General features: G+C 57.9%; 1 protein-coding gene across 2 annotated transcripts; it reads right to left on the minus strand.

The window, feature by feature from the left end:
- Nucleotides 1–1,595: 1,595 nt before the first annotated feature.
- Nucleotides 1,596–18,461, minus strand: TNS4 (tensin 4). 2 transcript variants are annotated; one of them, XM_014260137.2, is made up of 13 exons: nucleotides 18,380–18,461; nucleotides 11,747–12,378; nucleotides 7,835–8,246; nucleotides 7,266–7,675; nucleotides 6,405–6,491; nucleotides 5,830–5,949; nucleotides 5,477–5,569; nucleotides 5,119–5,196; nucleotides 4,658–4,729; nucleotides 3,520–3,688; nucleotides 3,151–3,219; nucleotides 2,910–2,936; nucleotides 1,596–2,406 (listed from the first exon to the last, which is right to left on the minus strand). In XM_014260137.2, exons 2-13 carry the CDS (start codon nucleotides 12,252–12,254, stop codon nucleotides 2,277–2,279), a joined length of 2,175 nt encoding a protein of 724 aa, XP_014115612.1. In that variant the 5' UTR covers nucleotides 12,255–12,378; nucleotides 18,380–18,461; the 3' UTR covers nucleotides 1,596–2,276. The 2 variants fall into 2 exon arrangements, with proteins under 2 accessions (XP_014115612.1, XP_087924248.1); XM_088068122.1 differs by lacking the exons at nucleotides 1,596–2,406; nucleotides 2,910–2,936 and adding an exon at nucleotides 2,939–2,994.
- Between the last annotated feature and the right edge of the window lie 137 nt (nucleotides 18,462–18,598).

An 18,598-nucleotide genomic window follows, 5' to 3' on the forward strand; every position in this document is an offset into this window, starting at 1 on the left:
AGGACTTGGTCTCCTGGCTCTGCACTGGGTTTGGGGTTCAGCAGCCCTGGAAACCCAAAAGGCCACAAGCCTCTGGAAGAACTTCACTGAGCAGGGATGGGGTGGGAAACAAATGTTTTCTTGCTTCCTTGTGACTCCCAGCTCAGAGTCTCCAGCGGTGCCACCGGGAGGATTGTCACTGTCACAGCACCACCGCAGACGGCGCCAGGCTGGGGAGGGGACCCTGGACTGGCTTCAAAGTTCAGGAGAGGACAGGGACAGGCACTGGCTGCTCCAGGGACATGGGCTCGTGGCCAGGCTGTGCTGACAGCCTTGATGAGCCGCAGCCCGTGTGCAGGTGCCTGCTGGTGCCGGGGTGCACCGGGCATCTCCGGCCCTGCTCGGTGTTTTGGGAGGGTGTCAGGATGCGGGCGGGAGATGTCCAGGCATAGGAATTCTGACAGCCGCACGCTTCCCGGTCATGGCTTGGCTCTCTCCCAGTGTCTGCAGCCAGTGCTGCCCGGGGTCACGGCCCAGGAGCTCGCTGAGTCCCTGTTTGGTGGCTCCTGGGGCTGGCAGTGCCATCCGGGGCTGGTGCCAGCCCGATGCCCCGGTTACCGGAGCCGGGTGGCCGGCGGTGCTGGTGCTGTGCAAACACCACCGGGATGGGGCCGGAGGCGGCTGCAGCCAATACAGACAGCCCAGAAATCTGCTGGCACGGCAGATCGGCCACCAGACCAGGGCCGACACCAGCCCTCCTGGAGCCCAGCCCTGTGTCCTGGCCCTGTGCTGGTGGTTACCAGGGCTGGCTGAGATCGAGGGAGGCAGCACAACCCCCCCAAAGCACCGTGTGGAGCCAAAGCCTTTGCCTGTCCCCACCCCCAGTTGCTGATCCTGACCAGCAACACAATAACCACAACAGAGTCCAGCTCTGGGGGTCCTGGGCCTGCCCCAGGGTCTTGGGGCTGAGGTCCCACAGCCTGAGCTGCCTGTGATCTTCGGGAGCTGCAGGCCCCTGGTCCCTGCAGCACGATGGGGACAGCAGAGGCTCCTGGATCCCCTGGGCACCAGCTCCCGAGCTCACCCTGCAGTGCTGGGATCACTGGGCAGAGCACAGGGCAGAGGGACCAGGGGGACAAAGCTGCTCCTGTGTCCTCTCAGAGTCCCATGTGCCCCCTCTGTGGTGACCCCAATATCTGTTTTGGTCATTGCCAAGAGTGGCCACAGCTGGAGCCTCTCCGCAGCCTGGCTGCAGAAGAAGGGCTCTGCCATGGGTGCATCTGTTCAGCTGCTCTGGAGCAGAGCGAGTGTCTCTGTTGCTGCCATCCCTGTGGTGCCTGTGGCAGGATAAATGTTCTACTGCTTTACTGAAAATACCCCTGAGAGGGCTCGTTAGCATGGGAGCCAAAATTAAACAAATGCAGAGGCACCAAATGAGAACTAAGGTAGAGAGGAGCGTGGTGTCCTCAGAGCCGCTTTCTGCTCCGAGCTGCAGCATGAGCTGACCCTTCAGCTGCTGCAGATCACGGCAGCACCGTCTTCCTCAAGGCCCTGCCAATTTACGTCATCTGAGAATCCGGCCCAAATTCAGGCAAGTCATTTCCAAAAACCCAATGTTTCACTGTCATGGAAATGTCACCATTTATTTCCCAGCTCTCTGCAATGCTGGGAGGTCGAGCCCGCCCGCAACCCTGCGCTGCGTAAAAGGGCAGGAGAATTTCCCAGCATCAGGAAAAATGCACTGCTCTGTCATTCCTGCCTGTGGATGCTCCTTGAGGGGAGCAGGTTTCCAGCAGGACTTAGTCATTTTATACACTTTGATTTGCCAAGCTGCCTCTTTGTGCTGCTCAGGGGGGTGATTCCTTCCCCAGACTTTCCCTCCCGCAGCACTGGGGCGTCAGGGCTGGGTCCCCAGTAGTGGGAGCTCAGCCAAGCTCCTTGACCTCCCTCAGCCCAGACACCCCAAGAACAGAGAACCTCATGGCTGGTAGAAACCCCAGCCAGAGCACTGTGGTCCAGCTGGGGGACAGTGGTTCCAGAGAGAGCACAGCTCTTGTCCCTCCTGGGCAGCTCTCGCCCCTTCTCCAGGGCAGCCAGTGCCCCACGGAGAGGCTGGAGGAGCATCTCATCCCAGCAGAGCTGAAAGTCTTTAGCTGAGACTCCTGACGTGACGGTGCGTAACAAAAAAGTCTAAATACATGCTGTTGCCAAAATGCAACCCAGAAGCAGAAGGGGAGCAGGAGAAGCTCAGCAGAGTGTGGGCAGCTGCTGGCCCTGAGCGTCCCAGGGTTCTGTCCCTACGGGCTGGGCAGGAGCTGGCGGAGCAGGTCGATGACAAGGGACACTGGCTGCACGGTGTCGTACTCTGCAAACAGGTGACACAGGTTCTCCGAGTCTGCCTGGTTTTTGGCCACGAACCCGAAGATTCTTTGAGAAAAAAAAGAGGCTTATTCAGTTTGCATCCAGGAATCTGAAGGAATAGGCTGAAACCAGCCCAGCCACAAAGCCAAATCCCAGTTCCAGCAATTCCACCTTGGCCCGCTCCCCAATCACGTTTCCTTGGAAGCCAAGCAGCCGGGAGGAGCATTTTTGGCAAGGCTTCCCCAGCTGCGAAAAGATTCTTGAGCACAAGGTAGAGCCAGATATAAACTCACTTCCTGAGCCCAGCACAAGTCCCTGGGAAGGCTGTGGGATTTGGATGAGGGGTTCTGCACAAGGGGATGTGGAGAACTGAGCTCAGCCAAACCTCTCATCCAAACCTACAGAGCAACCCTCTCCCCACAAAGCTTCACCCATCAGTCCCACGCCTCATCCTGCCACCATGGTAACTTCTATCACATCCCCTTCTCATTTTTAAGCTCATTCTTTGCTGCTCTGCAATGCAACCACTTCCCAAAGCAGCACCATTCCCAGGAAGTTTCTGCTCTTACCTGGAGGACTTGCAGTACTTCTGCCACCTGGGGGAAGAACAGAATTGGAGTTGCTCAAAGGCTGATGTTTAACTCATTCCATCAGCTGCAAAGCCAAGGGTTATGTTTAGATCCACCCCAGCACAGCGTGCCCAGGGCAGTTTTATGGGATTTGGGGTCTGAAGTGGTGCAGAGGCACCGGGAACCACAGGGAAGGGAGCACAGCAGGTGGCTCTGACAGGCACAGCTGCCCAAAACTCACTTTCTGTTCTCAGGGTCCATCCCACAGAACCTGATGGCAGCCAAGGGGTAGTGTCGCCTGAAAAACACCCTGGAAGAGGAGAGGGAATTGTTAGGAAATGAAGGGCCTGGGCAAGGACACAAATTCACAAATCCAAGCCCTGCTGTGCTTGTGGGAGATTGAGGATCCCAAGGCATCCCAAAATCCCAACCCTGGTTCCTGCATCCCACCCCTGCGATGCCACCAGCACCCCTTGTTAAGGGGTCCAGTCCATCCCTGGATTGTGACATGAGATTATCCAACCAGGGCAGGTTTTCCTGAGGCTGGGAGGTGAGGACAGAGCTGGAAACCTCCCCTGGGCCACCCCCTTGACCCATCCTGGGCTCTTACTTCCTCTGCACGTCGGTCAGCGTGACGCCCTGCTCCGCCACCCTGAAGTGCACCAGGGTGGGTGTGGGCAGTGTCTCCAGCTCCAAGGTGCAGGAGATGGCTTTCAGGATGGCCGGGGCTCCCGTCAGCGTCTCCACGTTCACAGAATTGAGGTACAGGACGTTGCACACTGCAGGAACAGCACAGGGCCCTGCTCAGTGCGGGTGTGACCCGGGCCAGATCCAGGGCTGGGTCCCAGGGGCCATCCTGCAGATCCCTCACACGGACCCGGGTCAGGTTTGTTTTGATGAAAATTAAAAGATTTGGTGACTCAGAAATTCTTCACTAATTTAGTTTGGTTTACTTTAATTCTTTGCACTAATTGTTGTAAAAGTCAAAGTATTTAATTTCCCGTTTTTAAATGTCACATTTGCTGTTTTCTTTTTTTTCTGTTTATTACATATTTCCTTTAATGAAAAGCAGAAATACCCCAAGCCAACAAAGGGCTGAAGGCCAACCTAAAACATGACATTTCAGGCTGATTGAGCTGTTTAAAGGGCTGTGCTGGGTCAAACTAAACTTTCCAGCTTGCCAACTGATTTTTCAGAATTTCCAGCAAAACAAAGCACTCCCCAGCTCCCCAGCCTGCGTTGTGACCCATCCGTGTGGTCTCCTGCCCTTCGTTCTTTGCCCTCACCTGGAGCCCACCCAGGCTGGGGTGCACAAACCCTTCCCTGTCATTCCCACATGTGCCCCATAAGGTCCCTTCAGCAGCCCCTGACTGCCCATCCCTCTCCTAAAGCTCCAGCTGTTCCACCCCCATTGGAGCCCATCAGGAGAGAGGCTTAAAAATCAGGAACTCATTAAACCATGGAAACCAGGGGTCTTTTATCAACCTCATGACCTCAAGAACTGTGTTTTCGTGCATCTTGAGGACCCCAAGTCTCCTTTCCTTAAAAATATCAGCTTCCCTTGCAGCCCAGGGAAAAACCTGCAGAAATCCTGCAGGTATCTCCAGCCCCATGGGGAGGCTGAGGGGGATGTCACATCAGTGCCCACCACTGCACAGGGGTGATCTGCTGCTGTCACAGCGTCCCCAAGGCTCCAGCTCTTGCCAGCCAGGCTGTCCCCAGGGCCAGCAGCCGGTTCCTGTCCTCACCTGCAGTTTTCCTGGCCAGGGACGGCGCAGATTCGGGGGCGCAGTCAGGGCTGTCCTCTCCATCAGTGAGATCTGCACAAAGGACAAGCAGGAGCTGTGATGCCACAGGCCAGGCTGAGCTGGTCACCTCTTTGGCCGTTCCTTATCTCACAAGAGGCTCAAAGGACAACTCTAATTTCAGGGGTTTAGAGCAGTAATTAACTTAATTGTCCTTCATTTCCCTCTCTGGGCTCTGTTCACCTCTGATCACTCCTGCTTCCCTTGCCCTCTCCCCATCCCCAGAGGAACGGAGTCACCGCCATCCCATCCCCAGGTCAGCTCTGCAGGTCCCTGCTCCACCTGCAGCCAGGGGAGCAGCCCCCCGCAGGCACCCGGGGGCATTCAGACCCCTCCCCACAGCAGAACCACTCCCACCTGCCCGGAGGGGCCGCTCGGAGCTCCCCTTGTGTCCCGTCACCTACCTCGGGTGGGGATGCTGAGCTTGCAGGGCAGTGCCAGCGGGGTGATGGAGTGCTGGTAGACAAAGGCAGAGAGGCTCCCTGCAACCAGAACTGTGAGTTGGGGGGGGCCTGGTGCCTGGAACACCCCCCACCCACACACCTCCAGCCTGCAACAGTGTCCCAGGGAGCTCATGCTCCTGCTTTGGAGCCACTGCCACGGTCTCACTGTCAGGGAAGTGCAGGCAGGACCTGGGGCTGGGGGGTTCCTGTGCTGGCAGGTGTGCGACACATTCGCCAGGTCCTGGCTGGTGCTTCCAGGGGCTTTGGAAGCAGCTCCTGGGACTGCCAGGGCTGCTGTGGGCAACAGCAGTGTCCTTACCAAAGTACAGCTCCTCGCTGGCACCTTTCAGGTGAACCCCTTTGGTGGAGGACTCGATGAGGAAGTGCCGGACAAGGTCACTGCTCTCCTTCCCTGCAAGAGGGACCATAATCAGCATCAGCACCGGCCCCAGTGACACTGTGCCACCCCTGCCCACCCCAGAGTGCTGTCCCAGGGCATCACTGGAGCTGCTTTGTGCCACCACCGTGGTGCCAGCCCCTGTGAGAAGTGGAATGGGCACCCACAGACTCGCTGCCATCACCTCCCAGACTCCTGTGGCTTCTCATCTGGCTTTAGTTTGCGTAGCTTCAGTTAAACCCTCGAAGCAATCCCCCCCGTTTGCATCCCTGTACCTGTCTGGCTGTCGGAGGGAGAGGCAGGAACCTTCATGGCCAGTCCAAAGGAGCCCCGGAATGAGGTGCTGTCCCGCACGAGGAACGTGCCCGGCTCCTTGTCCCTCAGCAGCTGGATTGCTGTCAGAGCACAGGCAGGGGCTCAGCCAAACACAGCAGGTGGGACCCCCTGCTCTGTGCCCTGCTGCTCTGCAGGGAGTTGCTCCTTGGCAGCGGCAGGAAAAGCTCTGGAGCGTGTGCCAAGGACACGCACACCCCTTGTGTGGCACCAGCTGCAGCGTCCCTGCAGGGCCCTGGCTTGGTGCCACGGTCCCTGCAGTCCCCAGGACACTCAGCCCCTGCCCAGACCACGCTGTGTGACAGCTTTGCTGGACTTGGAGGGCACAGAGGGGCCGTGGCACAGCCCTTGTTTCTGTGCCACCCCCCCTCAACCTGTGAGATGGTCCCTCCACACCCATCAGCCCCCAGTAGGCTTTGATTTACCCCCACTGAGTCCCCACAGGGACACCAGAGAACTCCAGGGACAGGCCAGAGCCTGAGGTGGGCTCACACCCGTGGAGCCTTTCCTGCCTCACCTCGGTCCCTGCTGATGCTTGGCTTGAACCAGTATTTTGAAGTGTCCATCACAAACTTCATGGTGGGCTGCCCTGCCTTCAGGGGACCTGCAAGAGACCACAGGGATGTCAAGGCCAGCAGGAACCTGAAGGACCTCCACCGATGGCAGAGCCCAGCAAAGACATTTCTCGCTCAGGCTGGCCAGGGCTGAAGGTTTTTCAATCCTTTTGAATCCTTTCTTCCCCAGTCCTCAGAACAGCTCATTCTCCATGTAATTATCTCTCTTGGCAGGCTATGATGTAGTGCAGAGAGGGTCACATGGAATCCCCTGGCAGTGCCAGCCTGTCCAGCCCTGCACAATCCACTGGACCATGGGATTTACACCAGGATCTGACCCACACACCCTCTTGCTATTTCCATAAGGATCCCAATTAAAACCCTCTGCCCCGAGAGCTGCCTCTGCTCGTCTCCTCCAGAGAACAATAGCCCCAGTGTTTGCTCTTGAATGAGAGACCTGGTGAACCCTGGTACCTTTTGGTGTCCTCAGAGCAAATGGGAACTCCAACCCCTCCTCCCAGCCTGGTCTGGGGCAGCAAACAGGACAGAAGGATGTATCTCATTCTCAGGTACTATAAATAGGTACATCTGCATCTCCTGGAGGGAGCAGAGCATTCCTGGCTGCCGAGCCCATGCCCCAGGACGCTGGTGGGCAGAAGGCCGTGGCTAATCCAGGGTCAGGAGACCACCTGGAGCATGGGGAGCAAGGAGCTCTCATCCACAGCCTCTCATCTCATCCTCTGCTAAAGCAAAATTGGGTTTGCTCCCCCTTTCCCAGCAGGTTTTGGGGTCTGCAGCTCCTCCCTGCCCTGCCCGTGACTCACTGTCCGAGAGGCAGCTGAGAGCAGGTGCTGACAGCGCGTTGTTCAGGCCACCGAGCCTCGAGGCTGGGCTGCAGCCGGGCACGGGGGGCTGCATGCCACAGCTGGGGGGGGCTTTGGCCAGCCGAGGGGGTCCATCCCCTTGTTCCAGGCACCCGTTCACCAGCAGCACCGGGATGTCGGCAGCAGAGGTGAGGATGGAGGGGGGGCAGCTGCTGGCCTGGCCCTTCTGGCCCAGGGAGGTGCTGGGGGAGCTGCCTGCCCGGGGCTGTGCGGGGCTCTGGCCAAAAGCCTCCCTGGAGTGAGACACGATGGCAGAGGAAGGAGAGCAGGGGCTTCCCAGGGAGCTGACGGGGGACGGGGAGGCAGCGGCCGAAGCATCCGAGTCCTCGTTGTGGAGCGAGTGGGTGCTGCTGCAGGAGGGAGACAGAGCAGAGATCAGCGGGTTGTTCACACACAGACACCGTCCCAGCGACTGCAGCAGCCCTGCAGGGCATCATCTCCCAGCCCAAGGAATGAGGGACTTGGGGCACTGCCCTGTGCCCCTTCCACCAGGCACAGGTGGCATTTACCTGCCCAGGATGTAGCTGGTGTCAGAGCCAGGGCTCGTGGAGAGCTGGGACACCCAACTGCCCCTCTGCCGGGCCCTCAACACCTGCAAGGGCTTCAGCAGATTGTCAACACCTGGGGAGGTGCTGAGGGCCCCGGGGCTGTAGGAGACTGTGTCCGTGTGTCCTGCCAGGCACTGCCAGGGCGTGCTGGTGCTGCAGCTCAGGGCGGCCGACTGCGGGCTGGAGGGTCCGGGTGGGCTGGAGAAAACCACGCTGTCACTGGTGCTGTATTTGCCTCCGAGCGCCCCTTTTTGGGGCAGGAAGCTGTTGGCCTGGGGGGATCTGGAGAAGGGGGTGCCTGAAGGGCTGGGGGTGCCCCGTGGCTGGTCAGGCCCCGTGGCTCTGCCCGGTGTCAGCTCTATGTACTTGATGTCTGCAGAGAGAGAGGCAGAGAGAGGAGGTCATGAAGGGTCTGGTGTGCAAGCTGGGTTCCTTAGTAAGGCTCTGTGAGGAACGTGTGTCTGTTCTTCCTGCTGTGGATTCTGGCTCTGCGGGGCTGGGGGTCCAGCAGTACCCTTTGTTGAGAGCCTGTGAGGGCTGATTCCCCACAGATCCCAAGGTGAGGTGACCCCCCGGTGCTGGCAGGCTCCCAGGGAAGGGGGTTACGTGCGGTCCCGTCTGGCTGCTCAGACCCCCCTCGCCAGCATTACCCAGCCAGGACCTGCCGAGACCTGCAGCCAGAGGTGGGTGTTCCCTCAAGCAGCTGCTCTGTTTGTACCTGACTCAAGAGAAAAACACCTGGCTGCTCCCCTCAGGGTGACGTCAGGTTCAGAGGGTGGCCCTGCACACCCGGGGCAGAGGAGCAGGGGGATGTCACCTGGCCCCAGGTACAGCTGGACTTCCATCCACACTGTGGCAGTGAGGCAGAGGAAATCCACGTGGGACAGGGGCAGTTACAACACTCTTGGTGTCCACTGCAGGACCAGACCCGGCAGGAGAGGGCTGCTCCCTCCTCCTTTCTCCCACCCTGCACAAATCTCTCTAGAGAAGTAACTTCCAAGGCAGTCTCTGTGCCTATGTCCTGCTGTGGGGTTCCTCTCTCTGTTCCATTGGTGCTGAGAGGCAGCTCCTCCTTCTGACAGAGCATCTCCTGTCCCAAACCCTCAGTGGAACCTCACAGCCAGCACCAGGGTGCCTGATGCACGTCCTGGCTTCCTTGGACAAAGCCAGCATTTCTGGCTGAGCTGGAAGAGGCCTTTTAGCAAGAGACATTCAGATTGATTTGAGTGCTTGCAGCGATGGCACATCCATCACATCCCAGGGAAGCTGCTCTGGTGGTTAATCACTCCAGTGCCAGAGGTGTGCACCTCCCTTCCAGTCTGGACGTGCCCAGCTTTGCTTCCAGCGCCTGGTCCTGCCCTGCCATGGAGTTCAGGAAAGTTCCCCTTCTCAAAGGTGTTTCTCAGAGAGGGAAAATCCTTTTTGCTGCAGCAAACTGTTCGGACAGCCCTGAGCTCCCTGCCCAGGGTGTGACAGTCTGATGGACCTGCTGTGTGGGAGCTTCTGGCCCTGGCTACTCTGGGCACGGAGCTGGATGAGCAGGAAAAGCACGTGTCTTTACAGAAGTTACTCCCCAAGCCCTTTCTCTGGGCCCATCCCAGCACCAGATTGGATAAACACGGCCAGCCACGAGCACCAAGGAGGTGCTGGGTGAGCCAGGAGGGCTGGTCCCAGTGGGGACACAGCTGGATCAGGCAGGACAGAGCCAGAGCCTTGCCCCTCCACAGCCTGGCTGCCAGCAGCAGCTCCTCCAGTGCCCAGCCTGGGGGAAGCTCTGTGGCCACGTGTCCCGGCACAAACCCTTGCAGTTGAACTGGCCAGATGCTGGCCGGATGCTTTTTGTCAACGTCTCCCCAAAAGGAGAAAGAAATGGGGATTTTAATCGTGCTTTAAAGGACTGACAAGCATCCGTGCACCAGGCTCATGAGGCCTTTTACCTCCTACTTCTCTGCCTTTGCTTCTCTTATCACCTGTGGTTAAACCTCAAATATTTGCTCAAGACCTTGGCAAGTTTTCTAGCATCAAGGAGTGGCAAAAGTGCCACAAATACAGAGCTCAGATGTCACGCAAGCCGAGATCTGAGATCTCCTTTCTCCTCTAGGAACTAGAAGGATCCAGAGGGAATAGTGCCTCTCATGAACGTGCCTCCTGTTGCTGCAGCGTTTCACAGAATGACAGACTGTGCTGAGTGTGGTGGTTTTAAAACTAGCACACTGAGTTGGAAGGGACCCATCAGGATCGAGTGCCATGTTTAAAGCTTCCTCGTGGTCTCCACAAGACAAGAACAGTCCCCTCTCGCCTCTCTTGGGCTCCATCAGTCCCTGCCACCCTCACATCAGGGCACAGGTTGCAGGGCTGGAGAGGGAGGAGGTGAGTGAACAGGGACGCTGCCCCATGGGAGGAAGTTTGTGTAAAAAAAACAAGAGCTGTTAAAAGAAAATGAAAGCTAAAGTGAGGCTTTTCCCACTGAATTCCTGGCCAGCTTTCCAGATGTTCAGTTCCACACTTGGAGCCAGATTCTCCAGACCACCAGCACGTTACCTGCAGAGCTGCTTGGGGCTCCAGCCCCCGAGCATGGAGTGGGGCAGTGGAATGGGTCAGGCACTGAGCAGCCAGAGCTGAATCTGCACTTTGTCACGGTATTTTATCTGCAAGGCCGCCCTGTCCATCCCAGCAGGAAGGAGGGACACTGCTCTGGAACTGCCTGGCTGCTGCAGTGCTGCTGCCCTGTCCTGTGCCACCTCATCCTTCTCCAGCCCCGCCATCCTCGTGTTTGAGGGCTCACATCCTTGTTGCATGAGGGCTCAGGGAGAACTGAATTTTTTTCTTGTCTTTAACATACATTTGCTGTGGAAAGAAGCCTGAGGACTGATTGTCAAGGTATTTCTGTGTGTAAAAGACAGGGACAGGCAATAAGGCTTTTGGGAAGTACCTGAGGCACCTGGACCACCCTGGACCTGTCCTGCCAGCAGTGTCAGCTCCCCACACGCTGGGGCTGTGCCGTGCACAAGGTGTTGAACACCTAAAATGAGCAGGAGAGCCCAGGCAGGAATACTTGGATCAGGAGCAGCTCACAAATCAGAGCTTGGGTTGCAGGGATGACAGGGAAGAGCTGCACAAGGGTTCACATAAGGCACTTGTGAGCAGAGACAGGGCTGGTATGTGCTGCTGGTGCCTTGCCTATGCCAGGTATGCTGCCTGGGGAGTGCACAAGCCCTGGAAAAAGAATTTCCCTGGCAAAAGAACTGGGAACACTTAAATGGGATGGTTGTGCAACACTTGATACCTTAGCCCAGGGCTCTGGAAATCTGGCTGCAAATCCGTGGGTTCCCACAGGTCAAGTGTGACCCTGGGAAAGGTTCTGCTGCCCTTGAGGAGAGAAGGGTCCTCACTGGGCACCCAGAGCCCAGGGCCAGTCCCTGGTGGTGACAACTGGGTTTAGAAGTTTTCCAAGAGCAGCAAGTCCCACTTGTAATGAGAATTGTTTTCTCCAAACACAGGGAAATGAACATCAGGTAGAACTAAAGGCTGTTTTCCCTCTTCCCTTCTGGAGCCCTTTGAGCTGTCTGGATGTGAGATGTCAACAGCAACCAGACCAGGGCCGTGGAAACACCGGAGTTAGGCAAAGCTTGGATACACAGCCTGTCCTGCTCCTTAACCCTGATGTCAGAGAACAGTCCTCCACGCTGAACCCCCTGGGGACAGCGGGGAATGTCCCTGATGCCCATTTCCAGCCTCCCCAGGAGCACAGGACCTTGTGTGGGTCCAGGGGACAGGCGTGTGCCCGACCCCTGTGCCCCAGGCTCTGGCAGAAGGTTTTCACCAGGTGGGAGCCTCTCTGTCTCCACAGCCCGAGCGCTGCCTTTGTCTCACCTACTGCCTCCGGGTCCGGCTTCTTGGTGGCCACAGAGCCGCCCTGAGCAGGCTGGGCTGCATCCTCCACCGGCCTGCACGGCAGCGGCTGGAAGGTCGGATCGATTTCTAGGATCATCTGGTTGAGGGTCTCTATGGTTATGTCCAGGGAGGGAGACATGGGCTGAGCCTCGGGGTCTGTGCCGGTGTTCTCCTCCCTGCTCGGCTGGAGCGGGGCAGGGGCTCTCTCCAAGGAGGAATTCTGCTGGTTCTTCCCCTGTGTGTGAGCAGCCACGTGCTCCGACACGGGCTGGGCTCCGTACGCTCTCGTGCTGGGGAGCAGGGGAGCCTTGGGGCGCACCATGGAGCGGGGATCGGTCCAGGCCTCTGTGGAGTAGTAGACGTACTTGGCCGGCAGCGCGGAGCAGCCCGGGTACCCCGCCGGGCGCAGGCTCTCGCTTTCCTCCGGTGAGGAAATGCACACAGTCTGTCCAACACGCAACACGTGGGATTCTATCACCTGTGACATGGTTTGGTTTTCCGGTTTCGCAGCTTAGAGGCCAAGGGAAACCTCCTTCTCCTCCTCCTCGCCTCCTTCCTCCACCAGGGACCTCAGACCCCGTCTTCACTCCAGTCTCCAGCAGAATAAGAATCTGAGGAATGCAGAGAGGAGCGGTTACACAGGCATGCCCCGGGCAGGAGCAGACTTCAGCGGAAAAGTCTATAAAAACGGGGATTTGGAGTGAAAGCTGGAATTCAGCTCAAATGAAAACAAGTCACCCTCTTCCTGCTTTTCCACCCCCTCCAGCCTCTGCTCCCGGTGCCACAGTGCAGCCAGGCAAGCACATGAAGGACTCATTGGCAACAGCCTTTCAGGATTCAAAGGCCTAAAATGGAATCCTGCTTTTATTTGCTAATTTTCTGGATTAAGAATGAAATGAAGGCTCTAACAGCCTTCCCATGGGACCCTGACCCCCCGGGAGCCAGCCAAGGACAGGCAGCAAGCCTGGAGTCCTGCAGGGCAGAGAGCTGGAGCTGCCTGCCAGGGCAGTGTCCTGCAAGTGGGTGTACAGCTAATCCAGGATTTTGTTTTCCTGGTACAGCGAGAGTGTGGAGCCTGTGGACGTGGCTGCTGCCTCACTCATGGTGCTGCTCGAGGAATCAGACTGCAGATACTTTTTTTGAATACTCCCTGGCTTTGCTTTAGGCATAAAGTATTTTTTTATTCCCCATTATAAAGCCCTGGAATGAGGTCAGCTTCCCCCAGGAGTCTGGGAAAGAGGGTCTTGGGATGCTGTTTGGAGGTGGGGAGGCTGTCCTGCGGCATCAGTGATCAAATGGGGCTCCCCCAGCTGCTGCCCCCCTCCGCTTGGCAGGAGCTGTCCCTCAGGACACCAAACAGAGAGAGCCTCACTCCTTTGGCTCGGGATGAGGACAATAACCCCGTCCCCCTCTGTGCCCACTGTGGCAGCCAAGCCTGCTGTCTGTGTGCTGGGGACATCCAGGCCCAGCACATTCCCCGTGTCAGCACCAGCCCATCCTCTCTGCTCCCTGGGGAGGCGGCACTGGTGGGGACCACAGGGTATCCAGAGATCCAGAGGTTTGCTGGCCGGAGTTAATGCCACTGCTCAGGGCTCCCTCTCCACATCCCACGCGGATCTGGTGTGTGACACTCACAAACAGAGGGGAACACTTCAGAAAATATTTATCCTCTCCTGCACCAGTCTCCAATGACGGACTTATTTACTCCCTTATCCTGGGCTGATTAACGATGGAGTCACAGGATTAGGAACGAGACACGTTGCTCCAAGGCAGCCGGTCCCTCAGCCCCGTGGGCTGGGCTGGAGCCCTGCGTCACTGACTCTAATCGGTGACTAATTGCCCCGCCAGGTGTTGAGAGCAAGTACAGAGGGTGGCTCAAAACAGAGCAGCCGTGGCCTGGCTGAGTTATATAACCCCGGAGAAGCCCCACATCTTGCTAGAGAGACACCCGGAATAGCCCGGGCTCATGAAGTGTAGGGAATTAGAAACAAAACATCGCTGCTGTCTGCTGCTGCTCTCAGCACCCGGCCCCGGGCGAGTCACGGCAGGTAAATCCCTCTCCAGGGCTTCCGAGAGCTGCAGGAGTGAATAAATACCTCAAGCCCATTTACCTTCCTGTCAGCCCGGCCCCCGCCGTGTCTCCTGAGCCTCTGAGAGGTTTTAGTTACAGGACTGGCATAGGAAAGGCTTGGGAGCAGGGCTGTGCTGCAGGAAGGGAAGCACCTCTGGAGCCAGAATTAGACAGGTCCAAGGCACCTCTGAATTGTTGCTAATTATTCCTAGAGGTGGGAACCTCTGGGAATTGGGGGCTGTGCTGTTGGAGCCAGGTCTGTCCCAGTTCCCAGAGGAGATGGACTGAGTCTGGGGCCAGTTATCTCCATGGGGAACCAGCTGTGAAGGGATCTGCCAGAAATTGGGGTGCAGGTGGGTGAGGGGCTGCAGGAGGTGGGGTCCCTCCTCTGACTGCAGCAGTGCCACTCCTCTGACTGCAGCCCACGGTGCCCTCCCATGGTCACAGCACCAGCATGTGGCTCTTCCTTGCCATTTCCAGACCCCAAGCCCAGGGCACAGTGGACACAGGAGCAGGATTCTGCCCCCCTTTCCCACAGCAGCTGGGCTGGGCTGTGCCAGGGCTCTGCCCACAAAGCTCGTGTCCCCTCTGGTCAAGTGACAGCACAGCTCTGCCTGGGGGTGGTCAGAGCCCAGGTAAGCAGGTGCCCACCTTGGGAAACCACCCAGGGTCTCCTGCCTCGGGGCACCCTGTGCGACAACGCTGCCAGCTCTGCGTGAGAAGTGCAGTGTGGTACTTCTCAGTACCACTCAGGCTCAGAGGGAGCGTTTGTTAAATATAAAAAGAAGAGTCATTCCAGGTCAAAAACACAAGTGAGATGGAGTGAAAATTGGATTCTCCCCTGGGGAGAAGAACTGCCTGGCTCCAGTCAGCATCTGCAAGAAAAGGCTGGTTTTAATTTAAGTAGGTACAGAAATAACGTGCAGGATGCATGAACCAGGGCTGTCAGAGCTTCCAGGAGCATGCACGCAACAGCTTCCCTCCTTTCTTGTACTCCTGCCCCGAGTTTTTGATCTTTCTCATGTGTGATGCTGCCAGAATTAGCCTCCAAACCTCATTTCTCCTCCCTTCCCTTCCCTGGGTTGAAGTGAGAGGTCTCCCGGGCTCCTCACAGGAATTTTGGGCCTCGGCTGCAGGCTCTTGTGCTTGGAGGAGCAAAGGAGAAAGGCTGAGGTGAAGGAGGTGAATCACAGGGTGGCTGCTGGCCACCAGCATGGCACAGCCATGGGATGGGCAAACACTGGCCACAGATATCAGGACCTCCCCAGAGCCACTGGGAACGGCAGTGTCCCCATGCACAGGCCCAGCGAGGGCTGGGCAGGGTCTGGCTCTGTCCCCCAGGTGTGGGCACAGGTACCACACATCCCCACAGTGTGCCATGAGCCGTGCCCTGGGCTCGTGGCAGCAGCAGAGAGCTCTGGGACACTCAGGGCAGCCCTGGCAGAGGGAACCCCAGCACTGCAGCCGTGCCTGGACAGGCTGGTTCAGCCAGGGCTGGGAGATCAACTGCATGGAAATTCCTGGGAAGGAGCTCTGTTGTCTCAGCTAAGTCAAGGCTAGCACAGAAAGAGATGGAAATAAGCTGGCACAAACACATCCAGACTGGAAATCGCAGAGTTTCTGCTACTGGAAGCAGACTGTGGAACACAATTCTCTCTAAGCAGAAGGGGACGAGTCACAGATTTCACATGCAGATGGACACTCCTAGAAACGTCCTGAGTGAGGGACCTGCCAGCTGTACCAGGACACCCAGGCTATGGGGCTGGAGCTGCAGCTCAGCCCAGTAACCCCAGCTCTGCTCCAGCCCGGCTTGGCAGGCAGCAAAAGGAGCTGGGCTGGGGGTGTCAGGAGCGGGACTGCAGCACCCAGGCGGGGCAGGAGGTGGGGAGCTGGGTTTGGAGGGCTGCAGGGCGCTCCTGGGCGCGGCTGCGAGAAGCCGGGTGCCCTGGGGCCAGGGCTGTGCCACACCCCGGCTGCTCGATAACCACCCGCCCTTCCCAAAGCCGCCGGGCACGGGCCGAGCCCGGGGATCCGCACCGAGCAAAGTCCCTCCCGCTTCGTCTGCGGCAGCTCAGGGAGCCCGTGGGACCCCCCAGCCCCCGCACCGGCTCTGCCCTGGCACCGGCTTGGGCAGGGGAAGGGCAGAGCTGGCAGCGCTGCCCCGCAGCATCGCCGGCAGCCGCACGCTGGGTGTCCCAGCGAGGATATTTGCAGCTCAGACATTCGAGCCGGGACACGGCCTCGCTCCCTGTCTGCGCAGACCCCAAAACAGCTCAGCCAGCTGCCAAGTCTGGTTGTTTTTCCTTGCAACGTGAGCCCTGGGAGCCTCCCGATGACAAGCCTGTTACACAGCCCCTCGCCAGGAAGGGCAGAGGGAACTGCTGGGACACCCAGGATTTCCAGAGCTCATTATACACTGTTTAATCGCTGCGAGGGCTGCGGGCGACTTGCCTGGATTAGAGGGGCGTGCTGAGGGGGTTGAGGAAAAGAGGTTCCCATGGTTATGATGTGTTTTCCCTGCAGAGCAGGGAGAGCCGCGGTATCACATGGCAGATATTAATAAATCCCAGCTCCGGGGGGCTCCAGCACCTGGTGCCCGAGGAGGGGCTGCCCTCCCACGCCGAGGGAGAAGGACAGTCTGTCAGAGCCTCCTCCCTCGCTCAGACACGAGCGATTAGCAATCTCAGCGGCAAGGAAAAGAAGCGTTTATGAAATCCCAGACAGCATCTCGGTATCTGAGCAGCCCCCGGAGCCGCAGCACGGGGCAGAGCCCGCATGGGCAGTGCCAGTGAAGGAGGTTTTGGTGGGGAAAAAGAAACCCTCCAGTGCAAGCCGAGAGCATCCACAGCAGGAGCCACCCACCCCCAGAGACCCCCCTGAGGACCCCCCCCCCCCGCCCTCCAGAAGTGCTGCTTGTTTAGCAACATTTCAGACTTCTGGAAGGGTCTCCAGGCCTTTGGAGGAGGCGGGTCATTAGGAATGTTGAAATCGCTGCTCCAGCAGCTCCCCCTCCCACTGCCTTACAGCCTTTTCCTCTCCCGGGACAGCTCTTTCCCCTCTGGCAAGAGCTTCTCTGGGTACAAGATCAGCACAGAGCCTGGGCCCTGTTTCCAAGAGAAGTCCCAGCACAGCAGGAGAAGTTTCCCCTCCCCTCTTTGTGGGTGAGCAGTTGACATGGGAGGCTCAGGGACAACAGCGTCTTTAGAACAGGGTGTCTGTCTAAAAATAGGCTAAATTAGCAAATCCTAAGAATGCTTGAGATGAGTTACAGGAACAGACAATAACAAGCTCCTTGGAGCACCAGCCAGGATGTTTTTTCTCTGAGACCATGAGAGCATCTCCCTCCAGCCCTTGTGGGACTCACCAGGCAGCATCAGACAGAGGAATCTGCAGCATAAGAGACAGTTTCCCTGCATTTCAGGGGTGCCCAGGGGAGGGAGAGGATGGCAGCTGCTGCAAAAGGGGGGCTCTGCACACTGCAGGTGTTTCAGAAGGGCCCTGAACATCTGTGCTGGCCTGGGCACCTCGCCTGCTCCAAAGCCCTGCACCCAGGCCTGGGAACCTCGTGAAGCACCAGAACATGCTTCAGGCCCTTCCCTTGGGTCCAAGCAGTAGAGGTGGGACTGGATCCTTTTCCTCCTCTCCTCAGACTCCATTTTCCTCCCAATACCTCTACCTACACCAGCAGCAGACCCCAGTGCTCCCACATGGAGCTCTGGCTGCATAGCTTCTATGCCATCCTCCCCATAATCCCTCTCCTCTGACACAAGGATGAAGGCCCAGAACCTGGTTTTGGTTTCACGGCATTTTTGTTGCTGAGCCCATTCCCAGTGCTTTGACCTTCCTGGCTGTCTGTGGCTTAAGGAGGTTCAGTGGTACCACAACACCCTGAGTAACTCAGAGCCCCACACAAACCTCTGCCTCAGCCGCTGACACTTCTGCTCCCACGTGGCACTTTCATTGCCTTGAACTCTCCACAATTCCCACACCACAGCCTCCCACAGGGAGGAAGGAGACACTGGAACACTCAATCCCAGCCACTTCACCTCAGCTGAGCTCACTCGAGGCACAGGAGGAAACATGCACTTGGACACATGCACAGACAACAAACACCACTGGAAATCTTAAATAGGCTTCAAAAGGGTGAGGAAGGTAATTGCTCATGTCATAAACCCCATGGACTACTGAGAAAACCTCAGAACCTCAGCTAGAGCAATGTGCATAATTCCACACCACTGCTCCCAGCATTATCCAGCAGCTTTCCCCAGCCTGGATCACCACTGCTCAGTTTCTGCCCACCGGCAGCACTGCTGGGGCAGGAACAACCACATCTTGGTTTATTTGAGATCCCTGCAGCAGATTCCTCCCAAGGCACAGGAATAATCCCCAGCTAAATGCAAAGCAGTAGAAAGACGAGTGATGGAAGGGAAGAGCTGATACGAACTGCACGCAGCATTAGCATGAGAACTGAAAGAAAGAAAGGACTCGGAAGAGTCACGGCAAAGGCAGAGATGGCCCTGGGAACCAGCGCTCGGAGGTACCTGGGCTGCAGCGGCTCGTCCCCACTCCGCGGCTCTGCTGCAGCACCTCCAGCACCTGGAGCTCATAAACCACAAGGGTGAGTCTGTGCAAGGACCGGCTTCCCTGGGAGCTTGGATTTAACGGGAGCCCGGTCCCTCCCACCTGGGCCGAGCTTCGCCGCCCCTCCGTGCCCCGCAGGTGTGGTGCGAGAGGGAAGAGCCAGACGGGCTCTGGGGCAG

The sequence above is a fragment of the Pseudopodoces humilis genome, chromosome 29 (genome assembly GCF_049639895.1).
Source record: "Pseudopodoces humilis isolate 2021_Gansu_Grassland_sample_001 chromosome 29, ASM4963989v1, whole genome shotgun sequence".
Classification (NCBI taxonomy): Eukaryota; Metazoa; Chordata; class Aves; order Passeriformes; family Paridae; genus Pseudopodoces; species Pseudopodoces humilis.

Bases quoted from the DNA above. Each gene is read 5' to 3' on its own strand.
- TNS4 (XM_014260137.2), bottom strand. From the start codon at position 12,254: ATGTCACAGGTGATAGAATCCCACGTGTTGCGTGTTGGACAGACTGTG. The intron at 5,197-5,476 runs GTAAGGACACTG...TTCTGGTTGCAG, and splicing joins CAGCGAGGAGCTGTACTTTG to GGAGCCTCTCTGCCTTTGTC. The intron at 2,937-3,150 runs GTGAGTTTTGGG...TTCTTCCCCCAG, and splicing joins ATGGACCCTGAGAACAGAAA to GTGGCAGAAGTACTGCAAGT.